Source organism: Solea solea, chromosome 13, assembly GCF_958295425.1.
Source record: "Solea solea chromosome 13, fSolSol10.1, whole genome shotgun sequence".
Classification (NCBI taxonomy): domain Eukaryota; kingdom Metazoa; phylum Chordata; class Actinopteri; order Pleuronectiformes; family Soleidae; genus Solea; species Solea solea.
The window spans coordinates 13,959,111-13,981,546 of NC_081146.1; the positions used below are offsets into that span (position 1 = coordinate 13,959,111).

Below are 22,436 nucleotides of genomic sequence, written 5' to 3' on the forward strand. Positions count from 1 at the left end.
CTGGTTGAATGAATTCGCACCAAAATTAGTCCAAGCATAAACATTCATGATTGGTTTCAAGGTCATAAATTATTACAAGTGTTTGGAGAGGCGGAACAGCACATGCTCATTGACCTGGAATTTTTCCTTCTTCTTTTTTTTCCCCAGCCAACAAAAAGCTAAACTAATTATGTTATTCTAACAAGTATGGATTTTACAGCAGCTTTCAATTCTAACCTGTAAACTGTCAATGTGCCTCAAACGCCGCATCCCCATAACAACGGTTTAGTCCACTGTGATGCTGGAAAATGGGACAGGAAGTAATGGCACCTGGCATGCTTACGAGAGACTGTGTCAACTGCGACTGGAATGTTTACCAAACATTATAGATTCATGCTTCGCTTTAGCTGTGGTGCAGCATTGCATGGTAGCTTTCGTTCCACTGTGCTCTCACAGCAGGCGAGATCAGTTTTGGCCTGTGATATTATGGCTTGGCCTCAGAGCAAATAGTGACAGTCCTGCACACTAAACCGAGATGTATTTCTCTGGTTAATTCTCTCAGTATGTTTCAATGCACGGTTAAATTCAGCTGGGGCTGTAGCTCAACCTCACCATTTAAATGGACAACTGTCCTTGTCCCAGTATACAAACACTCGTGGGTAATGAATTTATTTAATGAAGTGTGTCTGCCTCGGCTACACTAGGTGGCGATAAACCCCTTGTCAGCTCTTTACTATCAGCCATTTTCCAGTTGATTTGCTACGTCACAGGTGTAGCTGAGCGCCAACATGTCTATGTAGCATCTATTAACTTCAGGTCTGGATTTAGCCATGTTTTTCCTCACTGATCTCTTCTTCTTCTTCTGTGTACCAGAGCAACCAGGCCAGTTTGGTTCGGTATGTATACATGCAGTAGTAATTCAACTCCCAATTGCATTAATCTGGTGTGTCGGTCTGGCATTGAGAAATTAAGATTGGTATAATTTAAGCCTGACTAACACGTCGAGATACATTTTAGAAGTCTGGTTTGGATGGATGGATGGTTTTAATTAGGGATGGTTATTGGTCAGTATCAGTCCAATACTGGTCAAAATCACTGGATCGAATATTAGACAGATAAAAATGTAAAATCCAATCCAAAAATCAGTTATATCGACTGTAAATATGTAAATAAAAATGAGCCAAACCATTTTAGCTGAGTCATGTTTGGGCTGTTTATTTCTTCTTTTTGGAAGAACAATATTTGTTACACAGTTGGAGAATTATGTCTTTGAAATGACTCGGCACAAATGTGTCGTTAACAGCTTCATAGTTCATAAATGGTCTACAAAAAAAAATATCAGTAGATACTAAAATTACAATACTTGGCAAAGTGTACTGCATGTTAGCACATACTTTACATGTTTGACTGTTGAGTCTACATGAGTGAAAGTAAGTTAATTTACGTCTCTTCATACTTAGACTAATATGTTTTGCATAGCGGTAATTTATGCGAGTTGGTTGCACTGTGAGTTATTTATGATATGTGAGCATGCATGTGAAAACAGATATGTGAGTACATGTACACTACGTGCATTTGGGGACTATGGAAGTCTCATTATAGAGCTACAAAGTCTAAGCGTCTATTCAGCCTGTTAATTTCCCTGGCTGGTATCTTCTCCCCATGCAGCCTGAAGTGGCTCCACGGTGCCTTATCAGTCCCTGTAAAAGGCCTTCTTAGTGAACTGCGGTGCCTTATTTATCCCAAATACCATTCCATTAAAAGCCAAGGATGCACCGTGAACAAAGAACAGCGCCTGATTAAATTGCAATGCTTTACTTGGTCAAAATTAATTTATGGAATGTTTTTAAAAAGGATTTCTCTCCCTCTCCCTTTCACTCTCTCTCTCTCTGCATCTGAGTAGACACCAATTAAAAGGATGGTTCAAGGTAAGATTCATTACATTAGAAAGGAAGTGGGGGAATGGGGGGAGGCTGTTAGGAGAAAAAAGGCTTTACAAAATGATGAGGTGATTTTTAAAATACATTTGCTTGTCAGAGGGATGGGGGGGAGAAGAAATTTGAGGAGCAGATGAATAGAGCTGCTTCACCCGCTTTTGTTGAACCACATCGGTTACATCTCTCTCTCGCTCCTTCTAACACTTTGAACTAGAGGAGCTCATATTTAATAAAATCCCAGGCTCTGTATTCTACAACACAGAGAAAATGTTTTATCACATGAGCACTGAAGTCACATTAATAATACATTCAATGGTGCATCAACTGCGACTATGAGAGCGAACAGAGACAGTGGTGACACGTGTGGTGAAATGCTTATGAACACAAAATACTATTTGTATGAATGACAAGTTAGCATTTTGGTTTTGAATATCCCATTAGGCCACGTGGCAGTGAAGTGGGAAGACCCGGGTTCACGACCCCGTCAGAACAAGGGCCTTTCAGCATGGAGTTTGCATGTTCTCTCTCTGTTTGTGTGCATTTTCCCCGTGTTCTGACTGGAGTCAGATAACATAATAGGAGGTGAATGTAAGTATCTGTCTGCCACAACTGGGTTTCGGACTGGACTCTGGTTTCAAAGCACTCCTTACCAACTGAGCTAATGGAGATGACGTGTGACTGAAGCCGATTTTCTGTCCCACTCCATCGCGGGCCATAAATAATGCATTATAAAACCCAAGCTGCGGGCCATGCAAAATCTGACCGAGGGCCATGATTGGCCCACGGACCAGACTTAGGACATGTCTGGGGGACTGGCGACCTAGGGTGTAACCCTGCCTTTCACCTTATGTCAGCTGGGATTGGCACCAGCGGCCCCACGACCCCCATGTCAATGGATGGATGGAATATCCCCAAAGGGGAAATACTCCTTTACTTATATCATTTCAAAAAATCACACAATTCATGTATTATAAGCTTTCTGGTTTCTGGACTGTTAAAGACTGCATATAAATTCGACTTCTAAAAAGGAAAGAAAAGCCATTACATAGATTTGAAGCAAGATTATGGGCATGTTTTGCGATTCCTCCGAGGTCCGGGTCATACGTTCAGTGTCAGCATTGTTGTTGTTTTTTGGGTCAAAACAGACAAAGAACATGGAAACCACAGACACTTGCTTGAGGTTATGTGAGGAGGTCTGCTCGTACCTGCACAGGTACAAACCCATCACTCAAAGGAAAAACAAATTAGGACAAAGTCCTTTTGGGAAATCCTCACCACTGAATGGAATGTGAGATCTTGGACACATGTGTGGAATGCTTGGCAGAATATTTCTAGAATTACTCCCAAGTACATAAACACACCTGTAGCTAGGTTGCAAGCTCAAGGCTTTTGTCACTCCATATGTTGCTTTGTGAAATTGCTTCTTGGACCGTATACAGCGCCCAAGCCTTCCTGTTCAAGATGCTTCAACAACATGGCACATACTGTAGGTGTGCACCCAATCATAACTAAACACACCATATATAGTGGCACATATGTTCTACATTAGTATTCACAACTTCTGTTTATAACCCCCTTCATAGCAAAAAAAATAAAAAATGTATATATATTGCCTTGTTCGGGTTTTTGAAGTTGATCAAGCTGTCATGCAGTCATATGCTCTCTACCCTTTCCTCTTCCACAATATGCATCGCTTGTAAAATTCACCCCAGGGCTTCAGCATAAGGCATGTGAAGGTCAAATGTCCTTACTGTCATCTTGCATGACTTAATGTATATCAAGCATGTCTCAATACTTTAACATATGGAGCCTGGACATGACATGCATCGAAAGGGAGTTTGAGAGAGTGTCCGTCTCTTCATAGTGTGTATGCCTTATTCAAAAGTTTCCCAAGTAAGTCATCAGTCATTTGTCACCCTGGAGGTGTATGGAGGGAGAACATGGCTCACACAGAGAAGGCAGAGACTGTCATCTTCTATAACTTGCAGCTAAAGTATCTCAGTAGAACCAGTTATTTCCAGGTCAGTGCTTGTTTAGCTAACACCAACTGAATAAGCCTCTGGGATCGTGAGCTTTAAAAAAAAAAAAAAAAAAAACACAAAAAACTAAACAAAAAAAAGAAATCACAGTTGAAAAAGAAAACGGCCAAAAGGTTGCCTGTGCTCCTCCTGAGAGCATGCACAGCCCTTTGCTGCCATTGTCCTTTCTGTTCAGCTTTATTAATAAATGATTCGAAATGTAAGGACAGTTTGACAGTTTGTGGCGGTCGATCCCGTGAATCTGCATGCATGTAATTTTGTATCTGTGCCAACGTTTGCTGTGTCCACAGTGTATTTGTCTGCTGGTGAATAGGTCTATGCTGATTATGTTTCAGCATCACAGGGTTTGGTTCAGTGTCAAATCCCTCTGTGTGTAACTAAAGCTACTTGATAGGAACACGGCAGCTGGTATGCTGGCTGCTTCGCACATAGACACACCTGCCACCTGAGTCAGTCAGTCAGTCCGTCTCTCTCACACACACACACGCAAACACACAGAGTAAATAAATGTGCATTATGGCCTCCTTTTTCAGTCAAAGAAAAAGTGTTTCAAACATGTCCGAACACAAAAGACAAACGTCCAAGAAAAAGAGATACACTCTCGCATTACTGGCCGTCTTTCAGGTCACTGACACAGCTGGACTGGAATTCAGAGAGATAGAAAGAGAGAGAGAGAGATGAGGTGGAGCAGCAGGTGTTGTGTATGCGCTTATGTCAGCACAGGTGAACAGAGGGTCAGGGCGGTCCTCTCCATATGCCATCTGTCAGATCAACTACACCTCACACCAACATTTCCGTACTTTGAGTAACAATGTCAAACTACCAAGACCGTGGTAGCACATTCACATTGACACACACCTGAAATGTCAAGTTCTAACAAAGTTTAATTTATACATCGCATCCCTTGATTTTTGATTTTCAAAAACACCTGGATTCACACATTCACTGATAGGTGATAAGTGGATGGACCGATGGAAGAACAATCTTCATCTGATATTGCTGAATATTTGAGTGTTTGTTAATTAATAGGATGCCTATCAAAATTTCCGATGTCTTCATAACAAACAAAAATCAAACAAAATCACAAAAATCCCTTCATTAGATCATTTAAAGCAATTTAAAAATTTAAAGAAATCTCACTATAACGTTGCTTCACAAAAAACTCTTACTAACTGCTCCCATCACAGTGAAAATCAGCAGCAACGTAAAACAACAATGTCTTCACATTATGGGTTTGTACCTTTTATGAAGAACAGTGAGGTGGAATGAAGGCGTGACATGCGACGCAAGTCCTAATGATGTCATTATGAGAATGACAAGCTTTGTCTGAATTAGATGAGGGTGAATAATGGATGAGGCTTTTTATATCAGTGCTTTAAAATTACACCATGGACCATGTCACTCGTGCTTTTATGAACGTCGATGCCTTACAAAAATACTAATCGCTATAATAAGACTGCAACAGAGGACATCTAACATAAGAATAGGACTGCAACAATACAACGATAACAATTTTGAAAACTGGTTGGTTTGGGTGGTGTTTTTAATTAAGTAAACAAGCTGTGATTTTTCGGCTTCTTAACGTGAATATTTTATGGTTTCTTTGCTTAATATAACAAAGAAATCAGTCAAATTTAATCATTTTGGACAAAAGAAAACATTTGAAACGCCATCATTCCAAGGTTTGGGAAGCAGTTATTTTTCAAAATATGACATTTAATGGATTAATCGACTAATCAATTATGAAAATAATTGTTAGCTGCCACCCTACATAAGAAATTATAACATATCTCATGTCATTTGTTTGTGTTAATAAACTTTAATGGAAAGCTGGAGCGGCATTTTTATTCAAGATGATGATTCAATCCCGATAAATGGTCTGAAGACGCAACATGGACATGAGTCATGGCTCGCAGACTGCGCCTGTCCAGAGGAGACACATGGACACTGTCAGACATACAACACCATGCAAAAATATCTCTCGGGCTCTGGGACCTGACCCGTGAAACGGAAGAAAAGAGGAGAGAGAAATGACATGGCAAAAGGTGGGAAAATTAAGGTGAGAGATGAAAAACTAGATTCACCAGAGTGTGGGGGGGGGGCAAAAGAGGAAGATAAGTGAGAGCGAGGATGATAGACAGAGAAAGGTAATGGTGTGACCTTGTGAGAGTCTGTCACCGCCTGCTGAGAGAAAAATTACCTGTAGGAGAAAACCAGAGCATGTGAAGAACACATCAGCAGCGTGAACTTCTCTCTATCCTGTATCTCCCGTTCACTCCTTCTGTTAGTGCTCCCAAATGAGGAATATGTTGGAAATAACTAAACTTAATTAAAGTGGAATCGAAATGACTCTAGTGGGTCCTTTGCTATCATTAATTAGAAACAAAATAACCTCACTCTGATTTACTCTTCAGTCTTTAGGAATTTACATTTCATCCATCTATTTTCTCTCGTATTTCTTCTCCTCCACTGCAATTTGTCATCACTTTTCTCTTTGGCCTTAAATGCAACCTAACGTGCCTCATTACTGCAACTTTTGAGTAGAGTAATGCCAAGATATCAAGGTCATCTGCTTTGCATTAAAACTGTATTATGTTCAGGTGCAACGCAGCATGTAGTGTCTACTTTAACCGGATTCTTTTCGAAAGCAAGTTGAGTGTGCGTTTGTGTGGGAGGTAATGTCCAGTTTTTCATTGCTTAGGACGAGCTTTAACTTCCAAAAGGAATCCAGTCCTGTCTCTTTGTTGTATCTTAGCAGTGTTTAAGATACAGTCTGTATCACTCTCTTTTAGGCCTAGCATGATTTATTATACCTGTTTGGATTTCAATATGGAAATTCAGAAATGAAAATTTAAATGAAATTCCTGAAAATAAACATGTTGACATTTTGCCTTTAAGACATTGAGAAAACATGTTTTTAAACTTGTAAAAATGTATAATTCAAAGTAGCAAGTAGCAGAATGTTTTTGTCTGTGCTTAGGAAACTAACTTTTCTTCCTGACGCCTACAGCACTGGTGCTGGTACACACACAATGTTTCACCGAGTGGCTAAAATGGAGGACAACTCGCAGACAATGAACAACTTAACCACCCTCTGGCCAACAGATGCTTAAATTTGTCACACTGTGCCCCCAACACCCACATGCCGGCATGTTGGACGCACACGAGCACTGAGGCAACAAGAAAATAAATGCTAATGTTAATGTAACTGAACTGAACAGTGTGAGAAAGCAGAGTGAAGCAGGTGTTGAAGCAATGAGATGGGGATTTCTGAATTTAATCAAGCCCAAGTGAGTAAGTACGTGTGTGTGCGTGTGTGTGTGTGTGTGTGTGTGTGTCCAACTTCATTTTTCACCTGTCACAATAGTGGCATGTTGGGTCCTGGGAGGCAAAGACCTGCCCTCCCACATGCCTGAAGGGGAAACGCGCACAGACACACATGGAGAGGGTTATCATGGGAAATAACTTCATACCAAATGGGGCTTTTCACGTTATTGATCAGGAACGCCTACTTTCTTCTTTCTACTTACTTTCTTCTCATTTTTTTGAGCACTATGAACCAATATATTCTTTCAAACTGGGCTGTGATGGGTTCAATACATCCTTAAAAAACACCGGGAGCAGCCCGATTTTTAAAAATCCGCTTTATGAGGCCGTGCCAGCTGCGGGACATGTGAAGTGAACTGTGTTATACAATTACTTCTGAAGCACCAACAGCAATAAATCATATTTGCACAAGCAAACACAGCTAAAATGAACAATCCATGACATCAAACACAGATGATGACATATAGACTATACACTTAGTCAAACAGATCAATACATCCTGGGTCTACACACATACATATATAAACGTGTTTGTGTGTGTGCGTGTGTGTGTGCAAAGCCCCACAGACACAGGCCAGGTGATTCATCACAAGCTGATGAGAGCATGACCTCCACGACCTCATTCGTGACCTCTGACCTCTTCATACAACCTTTCCAAAAGATCACTGCAGATTTATCAAACAACATAATGAGCAGTACAACCACGGTCACTCACCAATGTTCATCTCACCTTAAGGACACAAAAAATAAACAAAGATTTCATAAAAGGCGGAATAAAAACAACACCCTTTCAAGCTTTCTGTAGAGACGTCTCATCACAGCAAACAGTAAGTCGACACTTTCCCATTTAAGCTGACGAGTGACATTCTCTCTCAATCTTTCCCCCTTTGTCTTCAATTCCCCATACTCGCCCTTGTCACGTATCATACCACACACATATAGTCCCAGTCATCCAGTGATGGCTGATGAGACAGTGGTCAGTGTGATGTACCTGCCTGTAAGTAATATGCTTTGGAGTGGCTCATCTTGTTGGTGATTGATGGAGAATTATACACACATTACTTCTTCTTTTCTTCTGAAGATGCAAGGCCAACAGAATACAAAATGCAAAAGAAGGTAGAGTGCACACACTCACTCCATTGCCACAAAAACTCAATTTGATAACACAAGGTTGTGAGCCATTGTGGATTTTCCTCTGGTGAAATTGCTTTTATAGATATGTCAGGAGCCACCTGATTTGAACAATTATTCAACACATTTGAAAACTATGTATAGAAGTATAAAAGTCTAGCAAAGAATGTGAACCACAGTGAACAAAGATCACTTTTCAAAATAACAGGGCTTTGTGTTAAACCACATCAATCCTCTTCTTCTTTTGGCTCCTCCCTTTGGGGGTTGCCACAGTGGATCATCTGCCTCCATCTTGTCCTCTCCCTTGTGTCTTGTTCCGTTATACCAACTGTCCCAATGTCCTCCTTCACAACATCCATGATCCATGATCCTTCTGACTCTTTTTCTCCTGCCCGGCAGCTCAATCTTTGTCCACTATCCCTCTCTCTTAAGTTATTAGCAAACTCTTCAACCTCTCAAATATCAATATTACATCAAAATTATATACAAAATCATCAGAAAATATAACAAACTTAATTAATCCACATCTCAGTAGCTACAAACCAGCATGACATAGTCTGTGCTCAATTTTCTGAATGTACCAAATAGAAACTTTTTAGGGTAAGAAAGCTGAGCTGACAGTTCATTAGTGTTGAATTTGTGAAAGTATGGATACTTATTAATATCTGCACAGTGTGACAAAAAAATTAGACAGTGACTTCAATAAACATGGGAACTACTGCTGATTTACTTTATGTAAACAAGAAAATTAACAGGCGCTGTGCTCTCAGTCATGAAAAAGGCCAAACAATGCTAAACTGTGTGAGCAGTGAAGACAAATGTTCTTGGATGAATTTAATACTGAGTCGCAGTTTGATGGGGTAGGCAAATGCAAGCAAATAACTAAGGATGTAGTAGGTAACAGTATATACTCATGTAATATGAGTCTTATGCTTAGAATATAAATGAATAAAGGTTAACATACTGTACATGACGGATTCTGTGTCCAACAATAAGTGTCTTTTTTAAAATGTAAGGCCTCTCAGATCCTTTTTCCAACTGTTCAGTTTTAAGTGTCAGTGGCATCTAAATGCCTTAAAAGGTTTATCAAACTCCATCCGTTTTGCATCCAACATCCAAGACGGACACACAATGTAATTCTGTTTACAAACTAATACAAGTAAAAACAAAAGTGGTATTGTAATAATACAGCTCATAAATATTTAACAGTGTATCACCATTTTCCCTCTTCTTATTGAAATGGGCAAATGTAATCACATGGATCCAACGTACAAAGAACTTTCATATGCTGCAGTCTTACAAAATGATAAGACTTCCCTTAAGACACCACCTAAGTTTGATTATCAAGGCAACAAAACAAGAGAAAAAAAATATTTTTGATTGTATTGGCCTATCACCTTTAGTTTTACGATTTAAAATTGGTTATTGAACAAGCTGCAAAATTATGAAAAGGCATCAACTCTTTTTTTGGGGTTCCAGACACCATGGTAGATCCCATATGGGACTACCATTTGGTTTTAATTTTAAATCTGACTAAATTGATTCTAGTATATGAATGTATTCATTTTTCTGCATTCAAAGGGACTACAGTTCTTAAGGCGACATCCCGACTTTTCTACTTTTCCCACCTTTGCATTATTTTCTCCTTTTTACTCCTATCCGTCACACTCCTTTAAAAGTCAAAGGGGCCAACATGATCAGAGACACTAAAGCTTCTGTACCAAACCCATACTCAATCCTTTTACAATATAGAGCTTGGGATTGAACTAAACAAAGTGACTTGCAGAACACCAGGTTGAAAGGTCTCTACTTTATCTTCAGTCCTATATTAACTTGGTCTCCTATGGCATAAATCCACAATCAGGGATAAGGGAAAAGGCTGGAGCCCAGTAGGGTGCCATAAGAGCCCAGCTGTCTGAGGGGATGAAAGGCAGTAGCTGCCTGTGAGGAAGGTTGAGGAGGACCTCATGAGGACAGCTACAATGTGACAGGCTGTGATTATGCAGCCATTTATTTCGGGGGGCACTCGTGCACACATGTCCCTGGAGTCACACTACAAAACAAGGACATAGAGGAATATCGGTTTGTTTTCCTGCAGCTGTGGAAAGCTTTGTAGTGTATTTATCTTTTTTTTTTTAATGTATACCGGTATAATAATAAAGACAAAAATACAGCTGAGACACCAGCATCGGGCATTTAACATTCTGTAGCTGCAACACCTTTTAAATTATGTGGGGGGGGGGGGTATTTCCATATATGTCCAGTATATTCAGAATGATGTACACAGCAAGCTTTGAATCACAAAAATGTATTAGTATCAACAAACTAAAAATATATATAGTCATGAGGCTATCAGCAGCATTCATGAGAGAGTTTTTTTTGCAGTTTTTTTTTTAATGTAGCTATTTCATTTGTAAGTAAAAAGCAACACAAACCTGTGTAAGGGCACATTTAACAGGTTGTGGGCTGAGGCCTTTAGACCCATACTGTGAGCAGGCATGCATTTCATTTGAGCCACATACAATCCGGTGCACACATGCTCAGGCTCAAATACCACAGGCACCATACTGTGCTGAGCCATGCAGTCAAACCCACTTTCTAGAGCAGATGTGACAGGTTGTTTGTGAGGAAGTCAGTGACACAGATACACACACACACACACACACACACACACACACACACTGTATATAGCATCAAAATGCACATTAATTTGGTATTGAATTGAATAACTTACTAAATATATGACATGAATAAGCCTAGAGACGTCCAGGCACTGGCTCAAACACGAAACCTGTCCGATGCAATCACAGCCACATATGCTGTTGGAGTCCAGAGGTCTGCTGGTCCCCTAATTATCTCCATCAGTCCATCAGTTGCACCCTCTGCATCTAAAGGCAATACATGTCCTGTCTGCATATTTGATGTGTGTGCAGCTCTGCGAGGCATATTTAAATATAGAGAGAGAATTAGGCTGTAGCTTTGTTGGCTAAAGGCATTTCTATGTTTTTCGGTGTTTTTCCATGTGTCTCATTTCTCGTTATATATTCAGTCACACAAAATCACATATACACAGTCACATTAAAGTTAAGTTATCTGTGACTGTGACTTGAAGAATCTTCTGCCACTATACAGGACATTAATCTAATATTAATATAAATAAAATAAATAAATAATATTCACTTGTTGATTTGGAGAGTGATAGGAAGACAGTAAATGCAACAGTTACCTCACTCATGTCTCAGGCATGTTTTTTTGCATATATTATTTAATTTCTTTTGAGCATTTTAGGATGAAATTGTAATTTCCTTCATATAGAGTGCTCATAAAAAGGAGGCTTTTTTTCTCCAGGCAATGATTCACCTATTCAACTGCAATGTCCATCATAATGTTCTGTCCCGCTGGTGAACAGATAATAGCATAACAAGCTCTGACTTGAAACTCCATTACTAGAACCGCATAAAGACTTTTTACTGGCTGCAAAAAAAAAAAAAGAGAGAGGACATAATATCTGGTCTTTTAAAGCTGACAGAAGCTGTTAACGTCGAGCCCTTTGGGAGCAGAGGTTTTAATATTAGCCTTTCAGCACATTCAGTTCATCTCCTCTGATGCCTGCTTTGCCGCTCACCTTTCCTGATAAACAAGCTTAAAATAGGCAAGGCTGTTACTTCACTTTCAGAACATTCCTCACACAATTGGGTTTGACTGTTTGTAGTTGGGGTTAATCATCTTAGGTTTTAAGCAGAGGAATAAAAGTCTAGCTTTGCAGCAAACATGATTTAAGTGGATAAGTCTGTTTAGTCTGGAATGCTAAATGCTAACCCGAAATAGTGCTGTCACTTTTTACAGTGGGGTCCAGCAGAAGTCACTGTGAGCGCAGCTTGGCCTTACCATTTGCTTTGAATGCCCTCTTGGCATCACAAAAAAAAAAGACAGTGATGTTGTGTTGTTATGCCAAGAAAATGAAGACAAAAGCGAGCTTAACCGTCCTCCTGAGGGGATAATTATAACAAAGCATGTGAAGAGCATCATGTGGAGGTATTTTGGGTTTTACACCATAGATGGCAAAGTAAGAAAGAGATTTTTGGACTGACCAGTTACCTAAGGAGTTCATTCCTCCCAAGAGAGGCAGCGGTGGAGGCGTCACAGAAAAGGCAACGCAACAATTAATTAACCCAACATGACTAATCAAGCTCAGGATGTCACGTGACTCGCCATGAATGCAGGAAAAGCTTCTGGAAAAATGAAAAGCGCCAGTGCCAGTTTGAAGCCAACCGAGTTTACTGTGCTCGAGTAATATATCACTGAAGTTGACAGACTGAATATAATTGACCTTTATAATGCCCCTGTGGTGCTTTTCACGAGTATGGAAACAGTGGGAGACGACATTATTCCAGACCTGCAGTTTTCCGACATATTCAACTTTCATTCAGGGATCTCAAACTCAATTATAGAGGGGGCCGAATTAAAAAACTGTGTTCAAGTTGAGGGACAGACATATAATATAAAATTCTGAAGAAACCAAGCTTGTATTAAATAAAGATTAAACGAAGAAAGACATTGGAGCTCAAATGTGAAATTATAGATGTGTCATGTAAACACATTTGTGAATGCAATGGATACTTTTTTCATAGAATGTATATAATAGGCTCAGAAGGGCTGAATATCAAAACTGGACTGTTACTACTGTTTCAAAGTTATATACGCATAAGTTTGAGTACTACATCTATAGAAGAGTGGTAAATAATTTATAGATGCCTTTCCATTGAAATCAGCTGTACAGTAATGCAATTCCCATCTGCCTCGCCGGATTTCTTCTGCTGTTCTCCAGTTGAGAACAGCAGAGCATTGTCTTAGCATTGTCTGAGCCAATAAGTTGCTGAACTAATTTTTTAATAAGACTCATAAAAATAACAATCCCCTTCTGGTTCTGTGTTTACAAAGTGCAAATTTAATTTGTTTATTTCTTTAAGGGTGCAGAAACTTGATGAGTGTGGTACTGATAAGTATGTCAGTGGAGATGCAGCCAAGTTTGACACGTGTCCTACATCGTCACATTGTTTAACCTCGTTTACTTTAGCAGCTCAGCACAGAAAATAAGTGAAACTTGGAGATTGCATGGGCCAGCTGAGGCTCTGGTTTGGCTCACACAGAGCCCTGGGCTCGGCAAGACCATCACATCAACACACATGAACTCGGCTACGTGTAGCCTTTGTAACCCTGCTCTGTTTTTCCTTTCCCCCCCTCAGAGTATGTCTCTTGCTCTCTGTAACAATTTTGAAGTGTGTGTAAACCCCAAAATGTAGGCTAATGTCCTGTCCAACTGACAGATGAAATGCCAGTCCCTGAGTTGGAGCAAAACAAGCTGCAGGCAGCAAGCTCGCGCTCTGTGTGTGTGTGCGTGTATATATGCGCGTGTAAAACAACCACCCTTGGTAAACATCTAAAGGTCACTGCAGATTTCAGATCGTTTATACTGTACCTTGCTGTCATGTTGCGATGAAAGGGAAACACTTCTGGCCTTAATGTCAGTCACTTTCAGTGTGTCAGTAAATTTCAAAGTACATGTAGTAGTACGGCCAAATAGCTCTATGTATTAGAAGCACTGTAGAACTACACATGCACGCACAAAATAAGTAAAGAATAAATATTATAGTACTAAAACAACACTATTTCAAAGCAGTTTAAGTATATGTCATAATAACTTTTGTCTTGTGCTTGTTGTTGTGTTAGACCAGCAGAAGTAAAGAGAGTTGTAGGACGATTGAATGAATGATGAACGACTTAATTTGTCCAATACTGTATTTCGAAATTTAGCCCCGGAGGCCCGTTTAATACCAGGTTTTGTTAACCATCGCTAGTCTCTGACATGTGGAGTAACGTATGTATGTAAATTCAGTTTCACAGTGGATTGATTTTATTTGCCAACCATGACCTTTGCCTTTGGTAAATATGAGGCCAGCAATCAACGACATAAAATCACTTGGCCCACAGATACTGACTTAGGATGTAACGCTTCCACCACCTGTAACTCAAAAATAAATGGTTGTGTGTTAAAACATAATGGTACATTCTTGTGTCTGAGCAATTTCATTATCATTATTAAGTTGGATTTAAAATAATGGCAGATTGGAATAATAGACGATTCTTCCTACTGCCAAAAAACTAAGTGGACATGCGTTTACCTGGGATATTAGTAACAATATCATGGATGTTTACATCTATCCTCAGCAAATACTGCGTATTTGTGAAATGTAAGTCTTTATTCAAGGCTTTTTAAAACATATAAATATGAAAACTATTTTTAACTACAGGAAATTCAAACTCATGAGTATAAATTCGTTCACATCTAGTGACACGACAAATAAGGCTGACTTTAAACTTTAGGTCCATTTTAAGCAGGAAACTTTAGGTCCATTTTCCATTACACATTTTGGCAACGTCTTGAATCAACGGCCTTGAATTTGTGAAGAAGCTTCTGCCAAGACAACACTGAGCCAACAGTGGAGCGTCCTGTAGCCAGAGGGCATAATCCATATTCACCACTCAGCCTACACATCTGTTATAAATACACAGTATAAGTACAGCACACAACACGTTGGACTTCTTCCAACAGTTCATTCTGTGTTGTGCGTCCCTATTCAATTAACATTAATGATTTTTTTTCTTCTTATGGTTGGTTCATGAATACTAAATGTGTATTGAAATTAATGTAAATATAATGTGGGAATTGGTGTATTTTGAAAATAGAAGTATGGGACTCGGGACTTGGCTCCTAATTCGTTAAGCGGACATTCCCTTGATCATACAAATTACTAGAGACAGCCAAGTGAAGAAAGAGCACACACACACAAGTTTAATTACATGCTGTTGAGCAACTGTTTTTGTAATGCATTCCAGGTTCATTGATTTGAGAAGTCCCCGACACTGAATTACGCTATAGATTTTGGCATTTTAAACACACACATGTGCACAACCAAACATAAAATGGTACTTGACATTTAAGCATTTCTGCTCTACTGGAGGTTTAGGAAACTTAGTGAGTTCCTGATGTTGAAGTGAACAGTGGGGCATAGTACACCATTATTAGAGGTGGGCAAGATATATCGCCATTTATCGTCAAGATAATGTTATGATTGTTGCTTTAATGGTGTGCATTTAAACGAGTTTGCAAAAAAAATGATGAAACACGCACAGACACAGACTCTGTGAGTGTATGCAGCAGAAGCTTATTCATACAGTTTGACATTATGACTGTTGGAATGATGTGGTTAAAAGAATCAATCAGATAAACTCATACAACATGTGTATGTAATGCTCAAGCATTTCTTGAATAAAGTGGCAGTAATAGCCCTTTTTCACAGCAGATATTTGTCTCAATAAATATCTTTCTCAATAAAGTAAATAGTGGAACAAACACATATTTTACTCATACCATTAATTAGGGTTCCACTCCAGGTTTAAGAGATGTGTAGAGAATCATACTTTTATATGAATAACATATCAAATAAACAGTTTGGAGAATCACTACAATGGCACTGAAAGATAATTAATACAACTAATGAAGATGATGGGTTTTAATGTCATGGATTATGCCAGCACAAAACGATTTTGAACCCACACTTGGTGTCCTTGAGCAATAATCACAAATAAATGGATACATTTAACTTAAAATATTGTAATATCCATATGCTTAGTTCTGGGCACAGAGACAACATGCACGCAGGTCCACATAGCTTCCATGTGTCACCTGGGCATCCAACCATCTGACCAACCTCATACCTCATATACACACGTACACTCAGAAAAGCGAGTCATTTTCCCAAACACTTGGCATGGATGCCAACTGAGCCCCAGTTCTCCAGAAGTAATAAACTGTCTTTTCACTGCATCTCTCCAAACTATGATAGAAGACTGCTGAAAAGCCCCTCTGCTTCCATTTCAGACCCCTCAACTCATTAACCAAGCATGGTTACTTCTGTGGCCATTCATTTGTGTGTGTTGGTTGAACATAACGTCCCACACGCCACATGCCAGTGGGAAACAATTTGTATTACAGACCAATGTATATATACACACACACAAAATTATACAGAACTGGAAGATGAAATGTCGTACAAAATGTTTTCAACATACACAGTGCCTGAGTTAACTCTTTAAGTAAAGCAAAGGGTAAAAAAAGCACCCCAACTCACACAAATTTAACACTAATAGTTATGATTTAAACTTACCAATCAATGATAGAATGAACCCATTTCTCCCTCATTCCTGAGAGAAAAAAACTCAACTCCAACATAGATGGAGGACTCCTTCCACATTAACTTTGAACGGCGACAAAACCTTTAATATTCATTCATCAACTGATATTCAGTGTGTGCGTGTGTGGTACCAGGTGGTGCAGGCATTTCCTTTTCCAATCACATGAAGTGAAGACAAAAACAAAAGTAGTTAAAAAAAAAAAAAAAAAAAGAGTAACTTCAAGAGGACATTTGAAACCAGTCTGATCACAAAACCCCTCATTTCTGTTCCCCAATCAAGCAAGAACTTTTTCCCCCGCATGTATGAGCACAGACGTGTACATGTGTGTATGCTTCTCGATGAATAGAGCATTAATTGCATTAGCATTACAGCTGGGTGATTTCCAGTCAAAGAAAAACTCTGGCATCAAAAAGGAGGACATTAACTGGTCTTGAAGTGTGTCATTATGTTGTGCTTTTCAATTTAGAAAAGAAATTCTTTGAATAAAAAGTGGCATGACAGAAAGAGAACACAAAAAATGCCAAGGGAAACGGTTTGCCCTTAACTGTTCACCCGATATAATAAGCTACTCCATCCTGATGATTCAGGCATTCAAAATCTACAATATGACAGATGATAAATTGCTGCTTTTTGCATTTAGCTTAAATTGCAAATTGTCTATGAAAGCCAACAAATTAAAAAGCCTTTAATTTGTCCATTCAAACATGTGAGATAACTGTCCTGCTACAACAATGAGGTCATTTAGAGGAAGCTTTTTAGTTTGTCCAAATGTTCAAACTATGACCATGGAAATCAACACTTAATTGTCGTCTCAGTACATTTACTGTGCACATATCTATTACACATTATCTAATTTAATCAATTCATATTTTTGTGTATATAACATACAAAACCCAAGAACGAAATCCCAGAGCCCACGGTAACACATTTAAATCACAACGATTTATGTATATATGTAAGAAAATGGAGAAAGTAAACCTTCGAAAAGTGTCTTAGAACATTTGTTGCCAAATCATAATTTACTTCTTGGTAAAAGTGAAAAAGCTTAATGGCAGACTTATATTGACACTAAACTGCCTACAATAACACAGTTCTGATTTTACACATACAATCACCTTATAACTCATTATGTGTATGTGTGTGTGTGTGTGTGTGTGTGTGTGTGTGTGTGTGTGTGTGTGTGTGTGTGTGTGCGCGTGTCCCTGATGGAGGAAAATTAATTAAAATGTAAAACAGTTTCTAGCTTAATTTATCTGTGTTTATGCAAATTCCAGTGCCTTTCTCGTCTGTTCTTCCTCTCCATATTTCAGCAGTGCAACAAGACGAGTGGTAAAGTCAGTAAATGGAAATCAGGACACCAGGGGCCTCATGTATAAAAGAGTGCGCAGCTTTCATACTAAAAGACAGAATTTGAAAAGTACTTACGCAAAGAAAAAAGATTTATAAAACCGTATGTACGCTAGGTCCCGCACATCCCATCAAACGTGAAACTGAGAGGAGGTGAACACACCACGCCCCTGTTCCACCCACAAATGAATATACAAATGACTCTAAAACACCGTCTCTGATGCCTTCTTCCTTAAGAAAAAGAGGGAAAGTGCTCAATCAACGCATCAATTTATGATGTATAAATCTGTAAAAAATATATTATTTTGGTTGTTTGTTCTTTTTGCAATTAGTGATAAATACGAAGGAACTAAATGTCAGGGTCACAGCGACTGCTCTCATATTAATATTAATATTAATATTACTAAAGGCATCGCCTTTTTCTTCCGATGAACGGCGCAACGGTGGCGGAATAACTTTGTCATAGTTATTTCATTACCGTATGGATTATAATGGGATAAAGAAAATGTTCTACTCTACCCATTTTCTTACAACAAATTAGTCTGTAACTTTATTTTGGAGCGTTTAAAACATTATAGACTGACGTGTGTTCATGTCAGCAGCTGTGTGTCTATTTACACCACTGTGTTACATAAAGAAAATATTCATCTGTGGAAAATTTATGTCAGTAATTTGTTCAAAATAAGCAAGTGAGTCTCCCTCTCTCACCCACACACACAGGTTTGTAGTGTGTGTGTGTGTGTTCGCACACAGGATCAGTTACGTCTTCAATGTCCTCTCTGATGTTATCCACATATGTTCAAACAGAAAACAGCATGACACTAAATATTGACTTTTTCGGCATACTAAATATGTTGAAACCTGAGTCATATTGTTAAAATTGATTCATAGTATACTTTATTTTACATATTAAATTTACTGATTAAAAGGTTTGAAATATATAAATACTCTTCTAATCATCACATAGAAGATTTTAAGGAATCTAGTGAAAGTCTGTCATTTGCAAAGGAGCCACTAATCACTAATATCGGTCATGTTTTCATGCCAATATTCTGGCTGCAAGAAATAACAGAGCAAAGTGTGTGTTTAGTGTTATTTCCATACTTGATGGAGTTCCTGAAGTGGTCCTCTGCAGGGTTTTTCACTGTGCAACTGTTGAGCAACCACAGGTCTGCATCTGTTGGGTCATCTGTAGAAACAAAGAGAGAGAAAATAAGTTCACTTTTTCCACATTTCACATAATCACAAATGAGACAGAGAGGAAGAAAATATATATAGATCCGCAAATCAGCACATAATTATTCAAAAAACATTGAAGATTCAGTGTATCACAGGACTAAATACATGTATGTACAGTGCCTTGAGCTAATGTATGTTATGATTTGGCACTATACAAATAAAATGTAATTGAATTGAATTGAATTGAATTGAATTGAATAAAAAGGTGAAATATGCTCACTGGCACAGTTACATAGTGTGAAAAGCAAACAATCTGTCAGTCGACCCTCAGAAAGTCACACACCATAATGATCTCACATGTTTCACTAATTTCCAACCAGTCTCTAAATTGTCATTTCTATTTAGAAATGTGTTTCCCTCCCACAGAATACTATCTTTTAAAATAAATGCATGATTTAATACACTATCATCCATTATCTTGGATTTGGAAAACACTTCTGCATGTTGTCATTTCTTTGAATACCATCTGCACAAGTTTGTGACACTTGTTTTGCTGATAACTGCCTGTACCTAATGCAGAAAATTGAACTAACTGATTAAAGAGAACTTTATTTTTATTAATTAGTCACAAGGCAGAGTTGATCAACTGTTTGGTTAAAATTCTGTGAATGTTCTGTGTTCTGTGTCATGTTGCCTTACAGGAAAAAAGACCTGGGTTTGTGACCTGGTCGAAAAAGGCCTCTCTGCATGAAGTTTGCATGTTCTCCCCACAGTTCAAAAACATTGGCACAAAGGTGTGATATCTTAGTGTAGTACTGTCTGTTCCCAACTCAGCTGCTATAATTTCCTCAGTGTGGGATCAATAAAGTCAAATCTATTTTAACCCTTCTGCTACCATCTCCTCCTAGACCGTTTGTGATATCTAGAAAATTCAAAAACTATGGACTGGCGGTCTGTCTTTGGTGTACCCCACCTTTCACCCTTGGCACAGCACCACGCACGACCCTCATGTGAAGGATAAAGCGGTAGAAGACGGATGGGTACTCCTTAAAGTTACAAGGACACGCTGAAGACCACAATGCAAATTGATTTAAAGTAAAATTAATCACCCACACAAAAAAAAAGATGCGTGTTCATGCACATATAAACACACACACACCCATATTCACAGCTTGCCGTGTTAAGCTCAAATGCTACTCTGGGTGATGGTGGCAGACTTTGCATGGCACTGCCAGGAGAGCCATCACACACAAAGACGTTTATACTCGAGGGGATATGGCACTGCAGTGGTAGAAGCTTGCTCCTTTACGCTACATTGAACCAGGTATTTCACTTAGAATCAGCTTCCCGGCTGCATTCAAGCATACACACAAACACTCACAGTGTTTGCTGCATTACTGTGATACACACGCACAGTACTTTTCACACAGCAGGTCTCAGAATGCAGAGAAAGGGGAAGATTACCAGAAACACTTTGCCTTTGGTCAGCACTGTTTCTGAACACCTCACCAAAACACTCCCATGCATGCATGTGTGCAGACAAACATCTGTAGTTGTAGGATAATTCTGTACTTTTGGGAATACCATTTATAAACATTATGATTTCCAGTAACAGACACAACATCACCATTAAAAACAAGTCCAAACCCAACACATGATTTCAGTCCTGCCAGTGTGACTCACAACGTTTTAGTGCCTGTGCTGCTCATGCAGCTGTATTTCTGTTTTTACGAGACATCATTAAGTCTAAGCTTACACCGTGTCAAAATCAGCTAACATACCTTGAGGCCCAATGACTGCATTAAATGATCTCTGAAAGGTGTCATGTGACCATATCAGGACCAGCAGTCCTCATGGGGACCAAAGCCTTGCCCAAATGAGGCTGTAGACTGAAGGTTGTACCACAGTTCAGCTCATCCTTCTTTATTTCAGTTCAAAGCTGTTAAATACACTAAAATGTATTTGTCATAGTTCTAAGTTCTCCTCCCAACAGCTTGCTTATCTCCACATTTCTGAGGCACTGGTTAAGGTTAGAGGCAGCGTGTGAACAGTGGCTATGTTAAGGTTGGGGTTGTGCTTAAAGTGAGGCATAAGGTTTTGGTTATACTGTACTAATGAATGAAAGTCAAATCAGTGTCCTCACAAGGATGGCTGCACAAACCTGTGTGAGTGTGTGTGTGTGTACCACGCAGAACTAGTGGGAGTGGTCTCAGCTGTGTGGTTTCTGTCCTAAGGGATGATTTCCAGACATACAATAACAACCTCTTCATCAACGCATGCACGCACTCACACATTGAAAAAAAAAAAAAAGAAATCCTATCTATTCCAAATGGTTAAGAGTTAAAACTTCTGATAAATATTACTGTGACATTATGCCAAGTAGAATGTTGCAGTTCTTGTTGTGGCAATGCAGGTAATGCAGACCTGCTCGGGCTTTGACAGAGGTGCCATTCACCCTGATATGAGTTGATGTACCGTCAAAATAATCTTGGAGGCATTCATTGTAGGGTGAAATCCTAATATGTGTAGCTTTAAGACAAAATATATTTGATAGACACTGACTGAGGGATGGCTTTTTAAACTGAAGTGGTACAGGCTGGACTTTTGGCCTTCAGTGGTGTGTGAAACCTTCTCTGGTCAGCTGTGCTTACATTTGGTTCAAAAGTTGTCAAGATGATTTTAAACAAAGAGAGAAATCTGGCCACAGAAGGAGATGACTGTTTTACCATGCAAACCAGGAGAAAGACAATGTTTTAAAAAGTAAGTCTGTGCAACATAGTTTAGTCAAATTTAGTCAAACATTACTAAATCATTGTGTGTCAGTGTGGGAAAGTAGAAAACCTTCAATGACTAAGCTGTTTGCAGGCTATACATTCCTTCCATACATAAAGATGATATTGGGAAATCTCTGGAAAGGCATATTTGCATAAGATTTGAATATGTATAGAACTGCAGCCAATGGCATGGGAGTGGTTTGTTTAATTTTGCATATCATGGCCATCAAGCAATTATATGGTTGCTTGATTATATGAGTGGTTGGTAGAACAGAAAGTGCAGACTGTTGCTTTATCTGATAAAGAAAAGGCCCAGAGGGTGAGACAAGCCTACTAGTGTGTACACAAGTTTGGACATGCACATGTCTGTGTGTGTGATTATAAATGCCAGGAACTATTTCTGTACTTGCATGGAGAACATGGAGAACCCATTAAATAAGCTAAATTAAATCAACTGTATTAAGTAT

At 39.0% G+C, this 22,436-nt stretch overlaps 1 protein-coding gene across 1 annotated transcript in view; it reads right to left on the reverse strand.

Moving 5' to 3' along the window:
• The window catches only part of cdkal1 (CDK5 regulatory subunit associated protein 1-like 1), a 211,355-nt gene that overhangs the window by 156,858 nt on the left and 32,061 nt on the right, over positions 1–22,436 (reverse strand). The window contains exon 4 of the mRNA XM_058648452.1: positions 19,121–19,205. Within this exon, the coding sequence (XP_058504435.1) occupies positions 19,121–19,205 (85 nt within the window). The remainder of the gene's footprint in view (positions 1–19,120; positions 19,206–22,436) is intronic.